The sequence below is a fragment of the Callithrix jacchus genome, chromosome 9, assembly GCF_049354715.1.
Source record: "Callithrix jacchus isolate 240 chromosome 9, calJac240_pri, whole genome shotgun sequence".
Classification (NCBI taxonomy): domain Eukaryota; kingdom Metazoa; phylum Chordata; class Mammalia; order Primates; family Cebidae; genus Callithrix; species Callithrix jacchus.
The window spans coordinates 4,178,592-4,190,888 of NC_133510.1; the positions used below are offsets into that span (position 1 = coordinate 4,178,592).

Below are 12,297 nucleotides of genomic sequence, written 5' to 3' on the forward strand. Positions count from 1 at the left end.
TCATAATAAATTGCATTTACTTATTTAACGTCTCCTCTACTAGAGAATTATCTTTGTGAGAACCTGGACCGTACATCTTTTCATTATTTTACTTTGTGGTCCCACAATTAGCATATATTAGTTGTAAAATAAATGTATTACGAAAAAGTGCATGCAAAAACAAATGCTCACATAAATATATTTACTTTTTATTTTTTTTAGAGTTGGGGTCTCATTCTACTGCCCAGGCGGGAGTGCAGTGGCACAGTCATAGCTCACTGCAGCCCCCAACTCCTGGGCTCAAAAGCAATCCTCCCACTTCAACTTCCTCCAAGTAGTTTGTACTACAGGTACTCACCACTATGTTTGGCTAATTAAAAAAAATTTTTTTTACAGGGACGGGATCTTGCTAGGTTACCCAGTCTGGTCTCAAACTCTTGGCCTCAAATGATTCTCCTGCTTTGGCCTCCCAAAGTGCTGGGATTACAAGCATGAGCAACTGTACCTGGCCTTGAATTTAATACTTAGTTATGTACATTCTGATTTTCAAAAAGCCCAAGAATAAGACTGAAAATTAGAGAGCTGTAGGCCTTCACAGCCTCCTTACTGCTTGTCTCAGGAGATCCTTGCATTGCACCAAGCTGCAGAAACATGGTAATGGAGGACAGTCAGAGAAGAGGTGATAATGACAGGGGTGGGCTGGGAGGATAGGGCTTACTCCCTCCCTCTCCCAAATAAATGCAATCTCTACCTATAACCCAAGCCTTTTCTTGTGCTTGGTCAGGTAGGATGACTCCTTGCCACTAGCAAAGTTGGGTGACAGAAAATAAGAGACAGAAAATAAATACTTATATCTGATCTTCATAAACAAAAGATATGGCATACAATGAAGCTGTAACAGCTAAAGCACAATTTAAGTCAATATTTTAATCAGTAGCTCAGAAACCAATCTACACCAACACAGCATCAAAGAAACCTGGGTTCAAATGACAAGATAGATACTTACCCCCTGCTTTCTTCTTCATGACTCCTCCCCTTCTGGATTTTAATCCACTGTTCCAATTGCTGCATTGAATTTGTTCTCTGTATGACTCGATCAGCCTCTGTATATAAGGGCCCTGTACTGGGGTGATTTCCACCTCTAAGATCCGCCAGGCTGACGTTGACTATTCTGTTCTCTGAACTGTTTAAGCTGACTGGTCTGTAGTGTGCAGTTTGAACAGGGCAGACTGACCCACTCTCATATTCAGAAGGCAGAGAATTCAACTTTACACTGTTAATTTTTGTTAAGGGTCTATCTTGACCATCTTTCTGAAATCCGTATTTTTCAGCTTCTAATGCCTTTTTTTCTTCAATTTTGCTCATTTCCTTGTTTTTTTGATTGTTTTGGATCTCTGGTTTAATTAGCACTCTATGGTTGGGAATGTTATTGGTTTCTTTAGTTGGTGCATTTTCAGATGTAATCTTGTCCACTCTGAAATCAGAGAAGAAAATCACAGATGAAATAATGCCCATGTTACTTCTGGGATTCAATCTAGAAAAAATTATCCTTTATGGGGGTGGGGGCAAGAGGACTGGAAAGGGTCACAGTGAACATGTCTACACAAATACCCAATGATGTGGCATTAACATTCAAGCCAACACCCCTGAATGTATAAACAGAAAAGGGAAAAAAGAAAACATCAAGAACTGGAGGGTAAAAAGTGATGTGTGCTCCCATCATTAGGAATCTGAAAATAAAGCAAATTAAGATTGCCTTATGACAGTTAAATCACAAAATCTACTCTTTTTTTTTTTGAGGCGGAGTTTCGCTCTTGTTACCCAGGCTGGAGTGCAATGGTGCGATCTCGGCTCACCGCAGCCTCCGCCTCCTGGGTTCAGGCAATTCTCCTGCCTCAGCCTCCTGAGTAGCTGGGATTAAAGGCACGCGCCACCATGCCCAGCTAATTTTTTGTATTTTTAGTAGAGACGGGGTTTCACCTTGTTGACCAGGATGGTCTCGATCTTTTGACCTCGTGATCCAACCGCCTCGGCCTCCCAAAGTGCTGGGATGACAGGCGTGAGCCACCGCGCCCGGTCCACAAAATCTACTCTTAAAGGACCATAGTAGCTAGTCCCTTGAAAGCATCAACATGGCTGCCAGCCAGGATTAGCTCCTTGTTGACTCATCAGACAAACGTGACTCTGGTTATGGAAACGGCTGCAACAGGAAATTACAGCCTGATGCTATCTAAGATCTGAACCGTATGATGAACGTTTCTAGTCTGTATTCAAGGGGAACTCAGTATGATTTTACAGCTCCTGGAGCCTGACTGCACATGCCCAGCTTGCAACTCTGTTCTCACTAGCTGTGTCTTTGGGCCAAGTACAGAACACTTAAAGTGCCCGTGCTTCCTCTTTGGTAAATGGCTATAATTGTGCCACCAAGATCAGAGGGCATCTGTGACTAAGTGGCTGGCACAGACCTTATGACCAGTGTAATTCCATCATGTCAAGCAACCTTGGGTTCGAATCTGGCATCCCATGTCCACCTGCCCACTGAAAGAATGTGCCAGTTAACAGCCTCTGTCTAGGCCACTTGACAGTTGTATTACTCACTATTCTAGGTCTTTCCCTGAGCCTAATCACTTCCAGGCTCTGACAAGATCAAGCTAAGTGTCTAAACCTGCACAAAACTGCCAAGATCATGTCACTCTAGGAGGCCTCTCAGGAGCCAGTCAACCCTCCATATTCCCATAAATAAAAATGCTTCTATCAGAAACTAGGTATGGTACTGCTGCCAATGTTTATGATGTGTGGAAAATATGTAGATCTATATACATATTATCTGTAATCCATGATAGATGAAGATACTTAAAAGTTTGGAATATGTTCACACAAAAAAATGAAAAAAAAAAAAGGTGATTATTTTTCTTAAACTTATGAACTATCCATTTATTTCAGTTAGACATAAACCACAGCTTCTAGATTAGAGGTGATATTAGACGTTGGGAAAATTAACTAAGATAGGTTATGAGCTTGTTTCTCTTGAAAAATAAAACTCAGCCAGGCACGGCAGCTCACGCCTGTAATCCCAGCACTTTGGGAGGTCAAGGCAGGAGAACTGTTTGAACCCGGGAGGCAGAGGTTGGAGTGAGCTGAGATCACACCACTGTACTCCAGCCTGGGAGACTTTTATCCAGTGAGATTCCATCTCAAAACAAGAAGAGAAAAAAGTCAGAAAATTTACATTAAAAGCACTTGTATCCATGTTACTTGGGAGGGTAGGAATTTGAACATTAAACATAAATTAACTGAAGAGATTTTTAAAACATATTTACTGTAGTCTATCTAAAGCTATTAATATCACTGTCATCATGAGTATTATCGTTATTATTTGAGACAAGGTCTCTTGCTCTATAACCCAGGCTGGAGTGCAGTCACATGATTACAGCTCACTGCAGCCTCAACGTTCTGGCCTCAAGTGATCCTTCTGTCTCAGCCTCCCGAGCATCTGGGACCACAGGCATACACCACCACACCCAGCTGATTTTTAAATTTTTTTAGAGATGGGGTCTCACTGGTCGCCTAGGTTGGTCTTGAACTTCTGGGTTCAAGCAGTACTCCCACCTTAGCCTCCTAAATTGTTGGGGTTACAAGCATGAGCCACCATGCTTTGCCTAAATGCATTATTTTAAATTAAAACTGTGGTGTGTTCCACCCCCCAAAAAGATTTATCATTGAAAAAATAGTCAAAAAGACACATGTGAAGACTTTTCCCTAAATGGAACAAAGCTGACTCCGAAAAGTACGCTAAGGTACCGTAAGTAACGTAAACCTGTGATCTAATTTTAAAAAGTGACATTTAAGTTACTGCAGGAAATACACTGCGATATACAAAATGAAAATAATGGGCTTAGAGATGGAAATTATTCAGAGAATCCATATTATACTTAGTTCTCTTTTTCTGGCTATCAATGATCTGTACACTATGAGACTATGACACTGTGGTGAATAGGTGAAATACTTTATAAAAGTTAGGGAAAACGAACTCGCAAGTTAAAAACTGCATGCTACATCTCTCAAGTGATATGTTCTAATAAATATTTTAAGTATTTGAGCCATAAAGCAATGAGTGCACTACCTTAAAACCAAGCAAGCAGAATCTCCCTATACTTACTTTCACTTTGAATGACTAAATCTAATAGGGTGGGATAAAAATGCCAAGAGCTAGGAGTAGGAAAAAACATGTAATTTCTCCAGGATGACGGATTGTAATCTGGGCACACAGGTGGTATTAATTAACCAACACAGCTGGCTGAAAACTGCGTAAGGACACAACCAGTGAACTGTCAGGTGAACTATCAGGTTGCCAAAAGCCAAGCCAAATAACCGTCATCTTCATCTTCCCAAACTATGAGTAATTATTAGAGTGGTAAATTTCATAAAATAAAGTAGAAACAAGTTGAAATTCTGAGAAAAGTATACACAACATTAAAATTATTTGGACATAAATATTAATTATTATACAGATTTCTAAACAATTCCCTAAACATTTTGTTTTGAAGTTAAAAGTACTGAAGTTGGCCGCGCGTGGTGGCTCACGCCTGTAATCCCAGCACTTTGGGAGGCTGAGATGGGTGGATCACAAGGTCAGGAGTTCAAGACCAGCCTGGCCAACATGGTGAAACCCCATCTCTTAAAATATATATATATATTGAAGTTTTGTGTTTTTTTGACAGGGTCTCACTCTGCTCACTCAGCTGCCTAGGCTGGACGGCAGCGGCACAATCACAGCTTACAGCACCCTCCTGATTCAAGTGACCCTCCTGTTTCAGCCTGCTGAGTAGCAAGGACTACTACAGGTGTGTGCCACTATGCCCAGCTAATTTTTTAATTTTTGGTACAGATGGTGTTAAGTCATGTGGGCCAGGCTGGTGTCAAAATTCTGGGCTCAAATGATCCCTCAGCCTCCAAAGTGTTAGAATTACAGGTGTGAGCCACTGTGCTCAGTCTGAAGATTTTAAATGAATTCTTTTCACCTACACGTTTTCTCATTATCAGCGCGAACCACCTCATCTTTATGTCATACAGATAATTTTTACACATGTAATTCCAAAAACAGATTTTCCTTCTATCTGCTCTCAATCTGGAATATGCATATGACTAAGGTGGTTTTTCTTAAAAATAGATGCCCTAGAACTACATCCTAGACCCTCTCTTCCTTTCAGCTTTTCCCCAGCTCTAATTATTACTGATTGGGTAACTTGATTTAGACTTCATATTTATAAAAATAGCACAAATATACAACATCAACCTAAGTCTTTTAGCCAAAAAGCCAAGACTTTATTAAAATGCACACTAGAATAAGAAAAACAAAGGACTACATTTATATAATCCCTCATTTCCTGAGAAGAGGAGAAAAAGGCTCAACTTGCACATTACCATCTTTCTTATATAAGATACGTGCTCAACTGTCCCTGATTAAAAGAAAAATTTATTTGCATCGTATTTTTTTCTTCAAATTATAGGAATACATATTTTTATTTTTATTTTATTTTTTTTGAGACGGAGTTTTGCTCTTGTTACCCAGGCTGGAGTGCAATGGCGCGATCTCGGCTCACCGCAACCTCCGCCTCCTGGGTTCAGGCAATTCTCCTGCCTCAGCCTCCTGAGTAGCTGGGATTACAGGCACGCGCCACCATGCCCAGCTAGTTTTTTTTTTTGTATTTTTAGTAGAGACGGGGTTTCACCATGTTGACCAGGATGGTCTCAATCTCTTGACCTCGTGATCCACCCGCCTCGGCCTCCCAAAGTGCTGGGATTACAGGCGTGAGCCACCGCGCCCGGCCAGGAATACATATTTTTAAACAACAATTACACTACTTGTATTTATGTAGTCTGAGAAACAGATTTCCTCTGACTAGACGTATTAAATATATCTAATCAGAGGAATATTAAAATGATTCATTTCTTCAAGCAGGGAAAAACACATGGGTCAATTTTAACAGCACTTATCTGTATTATCAAGGAATCTGAGTAGTGGAGTTTCAATATAAAAAAGGTACAATTCAAGAAGTGGATATATTTGGAAATAATCTAAATGCTTGATGAATTATCTTCTGGAGACATTCATCACAAAACAACAAAAATTAATCAGAAATGTTGAAGAAACTATCAAAATTTCTTACTGTAATTTATTACACTTTAGAAACATCAACATAGTATTACACAAAAACACAAATTAACTTCATAAAAATAAACTCTCTCCTAAGATTTAGAATGTTAAAAACACCATATTGAAGGATAAAAATCTGCGTAGCATTAAGGTAACAATTAAAAATGTACTCACCGGAAATTAAAGGTAATTCTGTAAGAAGAAAGAACATTCAGTTTGAATGTTAGGATTCTGAATTCACCCCAGTCCACTGATAGGTGAAAATGAATAAAGAAGAAAAGTGGAATAAAATGTAGGTGGTACTGCAAAGTAACAAAATGTGTATTAATTTAATTCAGAACAAGAACTGATCCTTGCTTTCTGAGGAAAAAATGATTTCATACCATGACTATTAAAATGATATGTGCCATGACAGTGAAATACTTGCAAGGCATGGAATCAAATGGAAGTGGAAATCACCATCATTTTCTCTACAAGCTTTTACCTTTTCACAGGCTCCGTCTGCACCAGGGCAGCATCTAACATGGCTTTCATCCACAACTCCATTTCCTTTCCTGTATCAGTGCAGAAATAATAGGTCCGCATGTTTGGATGGGCTGCCTGATTGTAAATGACACGATCATTTTAAATAAAATACAGGATTCTGTAAAAGAAAGAGGAAAAAGGTAAGTCATTCCTCACACAGATCCCGGCTATCAAATTCCAGAGAAGGTTGGCTTATCTTTTATGAGATACAGAAATGAATCAAGAAAAAAATATAACTATTAACATATTAATTTTTTTCTCTTGACTTCACTCTTTTCCTTTAAGTTGAATGCACACTCTAAAATTTAAAAAAAAAGAGCATGGAAAAAAAGGAGGCGAGGCATGATTTAGTGGTGCCTTTTCCATCCCCACATTTCCAGCAATTTCCATTTACTGCAATTCACACCTCCTTTTTTTTTTTTTTTTTTTCTTTGAGACAGAGTCTCACTCTGTTGCCCAGACTGGAGTGTAGTATAGGTGCGATCTTGGCTCACTGCAACCTCTGCCTCCTGGGTTCAAGTGAGTCTCCTGCCTCAGCATCCTAATTAGCTGGGATTACAGGGCATGGACCACCATGACCAACTAATGTTTATATTTTCATAGAGATGGGATTTTGCCATGTTGGCCAGGCTGGTCTCGAACTTCTGACCTCGAGTGATCTGCTCACCTCAGCCTCCCAAAGTGCTGAGATTACAGGTGTGAACCACCATGCCTGGCCACACCTCTTTATTCAATAATATTCCAAGGAAACAGCAACAAAATTCATAGAAATGTACATGTTAAGGCATTTCCCTCCTGCATTAGCAATTTCTTTAGGCCTCAAAAAGCATTGCTGTATTTTATAAGTATTTCATAGAATTCTTTATAGATGTCTACACCCAAACACAAAAGATTTACAAATGATCCAAAATGGTGTTTCCTTTTCGAGCTGTTCCTAAATAAATAGCTCAAATGTTCTACGTTAAGATTATTAAAACCACCTACAAAGTATTACTGGACCCTCTGAGCGGGATTTTGAAAAAATAAAGATCACTGCCCATATTTGTGATCAATGTGAGCAACACTGGGCTGGTGTTAAGAAGAGCCAGTTCTAGCCTTGACTCAAGACACTAAGAAACCCCACCCATGCTCGCCGTCAGCCAAATGGAAATATTTACCAGAGGATGTCAAAGTAAAAATACCCACTCTAGCTTTAAGTTCCACGCTTGTGTTCAGTAATTGCCTGTAAAGTTTCTACTTACCATTCTGACATGCATTTGCGTCAACGTCAACAAGCTTAGCAGTAAAGCAGCTCATAAATTCAGAGGAAACAATAGCCACACAAGAGAGAAATTGAAAAACCAATTACTATTCTTGTTACAGATAAAATTAAAACTAAACCAAACAATATACTTCCGAGGCATGGTCACTTTTATTGCCATTTTCACATTGTAGTATTTTTTTAAGAGTCTTAAAAACCCAGAAAAAAAGTCCTACAAATAGCACAAATTAATAAACACTTGCTAAATTGATAAGCAATATGAATTTTAAATTCATGACCAAATAATAGTCCTAATATCATGCACCTCTACATGTGTACTTCATAAACTTATAATTTTAAGTTTTCAAACTATTAACCTTTGTTATAACAGCATAAAATATTTAATTATGTTTTTCTGGTTTACACTGTTGATAAAGCTTATTTTGATGAAGGTAATTTAAATATGAAAATACTCCCCTGTTATCCTCAGGTCTTCACTCAAATTACATTACTTTCTTTCTCATTGAGGCCATCCATCACCCAACCAACTCCTTAACCTCACCCCCATACCTTCCCTGTTCTTTTTCTCCTTGGCTAATATAACAATTTTGTTTTTGAGATGGAGTTTCGCTCTTATTGCCCAGGCTGGAGTGCAATGACACAATCTTGGCTCACCACAACCTCTGCCTCCTGGAAATTCAAGCAATTCTCCTACCTCAGCCTCCCAAGTGGGGATTACAGATTATAGGCATGTGCCACCACGCCTGGGCATATATATACATATCTGTACCTTTACTGAAAACACTGTTGTCTCTTACAGTACTCTGCCTCCATATTTATTATTATTCTTCTGACAGGGTCTGACCCTGTTGTCCAGGCTGGAGTGTAGTGGTGCAATCTTGGCTCAACGCAACCTCTGCCTCCTGGGGTCAAGCGATCCTCCCACCTCAGCCTTTTGTGTAGCTGGGACTACAGACACATGCCACCACACCTGGCCAATTTTTCTAATTTTAGTGGAGACAGTGTTTTACCATGTTGCCCAGGCTGGTCTTGAACTTCTGGGTTCAAGCTATCTGTCCAGCTTGGCCTCCTAGAGCCCTAGGATAACAACATGAACCACTGTGTCTATCCTATGAATAATTTTTTTTTGAGACAGGGTCTTACTGTGTTGCCCAGGCTGAACTGCAGTGGTGTAATCGTGGCTCACTGCAGCCTTGACCTCCCAGGCCCAGTTATCCTCCCACCTCAGCCTTTTGTGTAGCTGGGACTAGTCACCATGCCTGGCTAGTATAGTCATTTGTTTGTTTGTTTTAGAGACAGGCTAGTCCTCAACTCCTGGACTCAAGTGGTCCTCCCACCTTGGCCTCTGCAAGTGCTACAATTACAGGGTCAGCAGCGGTGTCCAGACCCAAAATTTATTATTAAAAAATTCAAACCCTTAGGAAGTGGAACATTTTTGGATTAAAAAAAAATTCAAACGTATAGTAACCTTGAAAGAACTTATAATAATCGGTAGGACATCCATAATTGTATTTATCAATTATTAGCATTCTGACGTGTTTGCTTGATCTAGAACCATTTGAAAGCATACACACGAAGACACTTGACCCCTAAATATTTTAGCATGTGCTTCCTAATTAGAGGGACATTCTTCTATACGACCACAAGACCATTAATTAATATATTTTAAATATAAAAATCACTATAACTAAAATAGCTTTTGTAATAATCTATGGTTCAACATCCATTTTTAACCAATGCGAGTTTTGAACACAGAATTAAAAACTGTATTATTTCCTTACCTTAAAAGCATATTTGCGATTAATGTGATCCTCAGAGGTAAGCAAAGCTATCTGAAAACTAGGTAACAGGATGCTTCCCAGGATACCCTCTTCTTTCTCATCTAAGAGGGAAGTTAACATCTGATTAGAATTTTAAATGTTCTCACGATGCACGGTAAATTCTTTAAGATCTATTTTTGCCAAATCAAAGGTTCCTGTACATCAATGAACTATATTCATGTTGAGGCACCTCTTTATAAAGTTTTCAGTGAAAATATCAAATAGCGCAAGGATTTATACCTTGGTATATAGACTACATTCTACAAAGCCCCTTTACACGTCATTCACTGCAAATATACTGGTATATCAGTAATGGCATTATTCAACCCTCATTTCTGATAGGATTTAAATCTCCAACCTTCTAACCCCAGACAAACACACGGCTTTGTGGGTTACGTCATTCAGGCTTTGCTCAGAGGTCTCATCCAGGAAGCCTGCCTTGACTACTGTATTTTAAAATGCTATTTATTAACGTTTTCTCTGCTCTCCCTTGGGGATGTTACCACAGCCTACTCCCGACACCTCCGGCATGCTGTATGTTTTAGCTATTTGCTTGTTATCTTTTTCTCCATACTAGAATGTAAGTTCTATAAAGACACAACGACAGTAGTAGAAGCTCAAAAAAATTTGTTGAGTAAATGAAGACACCTGTGAATAGATATTTACTTTTTATTTTTATTTTTCTTTTATTTATTTATTTTTTTGAGACAGAGTCTTGCTCTTGTTACCCAGGCTGGAGTGCAATGGCGCGATCTCGGCTCATCGCGACCTCCGCCTCCTGGGTTCAGGCAATTCTCCTGCCTCAGCCTCCTGAGTAGCTGGGATTATAGGCACGCGCCATCACGCCCAGCTAATTTTTTGATTTTTAGTAGAGACGGGGCTTTACCATGTTGACCAGGATGGTCTCGATCTGCTGACCTCGTGATCCACCCGCCTCGGCCTCCCAAAGTGCTGGGATTACAGGCGTGAGCCACCGCGCCTGGCCTTATTTTTATTTTTCATAACATTCTTGGAGTATAGTGAATACAGATTTCAAACTATTACATCCTTTTTAAAATATCTAACTTTGAAGGTCTGATTTTACTAGTCATTGTCATGTACAACAGAGTAGTGTGGCAAAATCACAGGCCAAGGCAAGCACAGAAAACATGCCTAGGAAAATGACAAACATTAATCTTGACAAAGCACAGATTCACATCATTAATTGCTGCTCGCCGGCAGAGACGTTTACGAAAACTGAAATACGTACTTCCCTGTTATGGACCCGTAAGAGGAGTTGATAAAGCTGTGTCATCAGGCTAACAAACTCACCAAGGAGAAACCATCGACGGGAGGTAGTTCTTTTTATTATGCTTGCTGTGTGTGATTTTTTTTTCCTAGTTATCAAAAACTTAACAAGGGATTTTATCTATTTTTCCCTCATCTCTAAACATTTAGAATGTTTCTGGCAAAACATCCAGAAGGGAAAAAGTTTTATTAAATGGAGGCTTTTTTTTAATAGCTTTTCTCATAATAATGGAACAAAATTTTGTTTTTACTATTCTGTGCTCATTCTGGTACAATTCATTAATACGTATAAGAATGAACAAAAGTATAGATTTAGTCCGAAAGGTTAAAAAGAGTTGGAAAGCAGTCATGAATTATGGAGAATATGACAATTTAAAAGAATAAGTCACATCCTAATTTTGAATTCAATTTTATGTTTATGTTTATATAAAGGGTATCATCGGAAACAGCTGATGAAGTCATCTTTACTAAAAAATCATTTTAACCAAATAACACATCCTTCTATGTCCCATGATAAAATCATCTTTCCTAAAGCTTCTTCAGGATAGACAGAGGCACTATGGCAAAGGGTGATTTCCCTAGATTACCTGAGGTTGTTTTCCTGCCTAACACTAACCAGCTGTGAGATCCTAGGCACATTATTAATGCTTCCTATCTGTTTTTTCTTCTATACAATTGGGGATAATAGGACTTGCCTCAAAAGATTGTTATGAGGATTAAATGAGGGTTTAATACACATTAAAAAACTCGGCACAGAGAGTGAAGCATTAAGTAAATACTGCCTTTATTATATAAAATTAAAGACAGAGCATATAAAAAAACTTCATCTTCTGTCAAATGACTATCCCGAGTTCTTCAGCTTCTTAAACTGCTCCTAATCACAGCATTCTTCTGTTTAGTTCTATATCAAGCCCGACCTAAGCTCGGTCCTAGTTTCTATCACCTAGAGTGCCTCACAGACTGACGAAGAATGAGTTCTGAGCAATGTCTGTGGAATGAAAGAACTCTCTATGGGGTCAGCAGAGGCCTTTCTGAGAGTGCATGGCGGCCCATTTTGTTTCTGCCGTTTTCTTCCTTCCTTCGTTTTGCCACGGCTGACGGTTCCAAGAACAACACTCTCCAAAAAGCTTTCTACATATTAATCTCCATCACAGAGTTTGCTTCCTGGGGAACATGACCTGGGACAGGAGCCATAAGAATCTCAACATTTTACTGGATTCAAGTGACATTTTAGATTCTCCATTTCTACTTAGTTTTAAAGATATTTG

General features: G+C 39.1%; 1 protein-coding gene across 50 annotated transcripts in view; it reads right to left on the minus strand.

Annotated features, from left to right (window-relative positions):
- Positions 1-12,297, minus strand: part of PLEKHA5 (pleckstrin homology domain containing A5) — a 238,586-nt gene that overhangs the window by 86,734 nt on the left and 139,555 nt on the right. For 23 of the 50 annotated variants that reach the window (XR_013522445.1, XM_078338253.1, XM_054237933.2 and 20 more), the window contains 4 exons: positions 9,704-9,804; positions 6,621-6,736; positions 6,311-6,328; positions 986-1,453 (listed from right to left, as the gene is read on the minus strand). Coding sequence is in view for 49 of the 50 variants with exons in the window: in XM_078338253.1 (XP_078194379.1) it covers positions 986-1,453; positions 6,311-6,328; positions 6,621-6,736; positions 9,704-9,804 (703 nt within the window). In the remaining variant the exon portion in view is untranslated. Of the gene's footprint in view, positions 1-985; positions 1,454-6,310; positions 6,329-6,620; positions 6,780-7,902; positions 9,805-12,297 lie in introns of all 50 variants that reach the window. The other 27 variants (XM_054237944.2, XM_035255218.3, XM_078338257.1 and 24 more) reach the window with 3 other exon arrangements.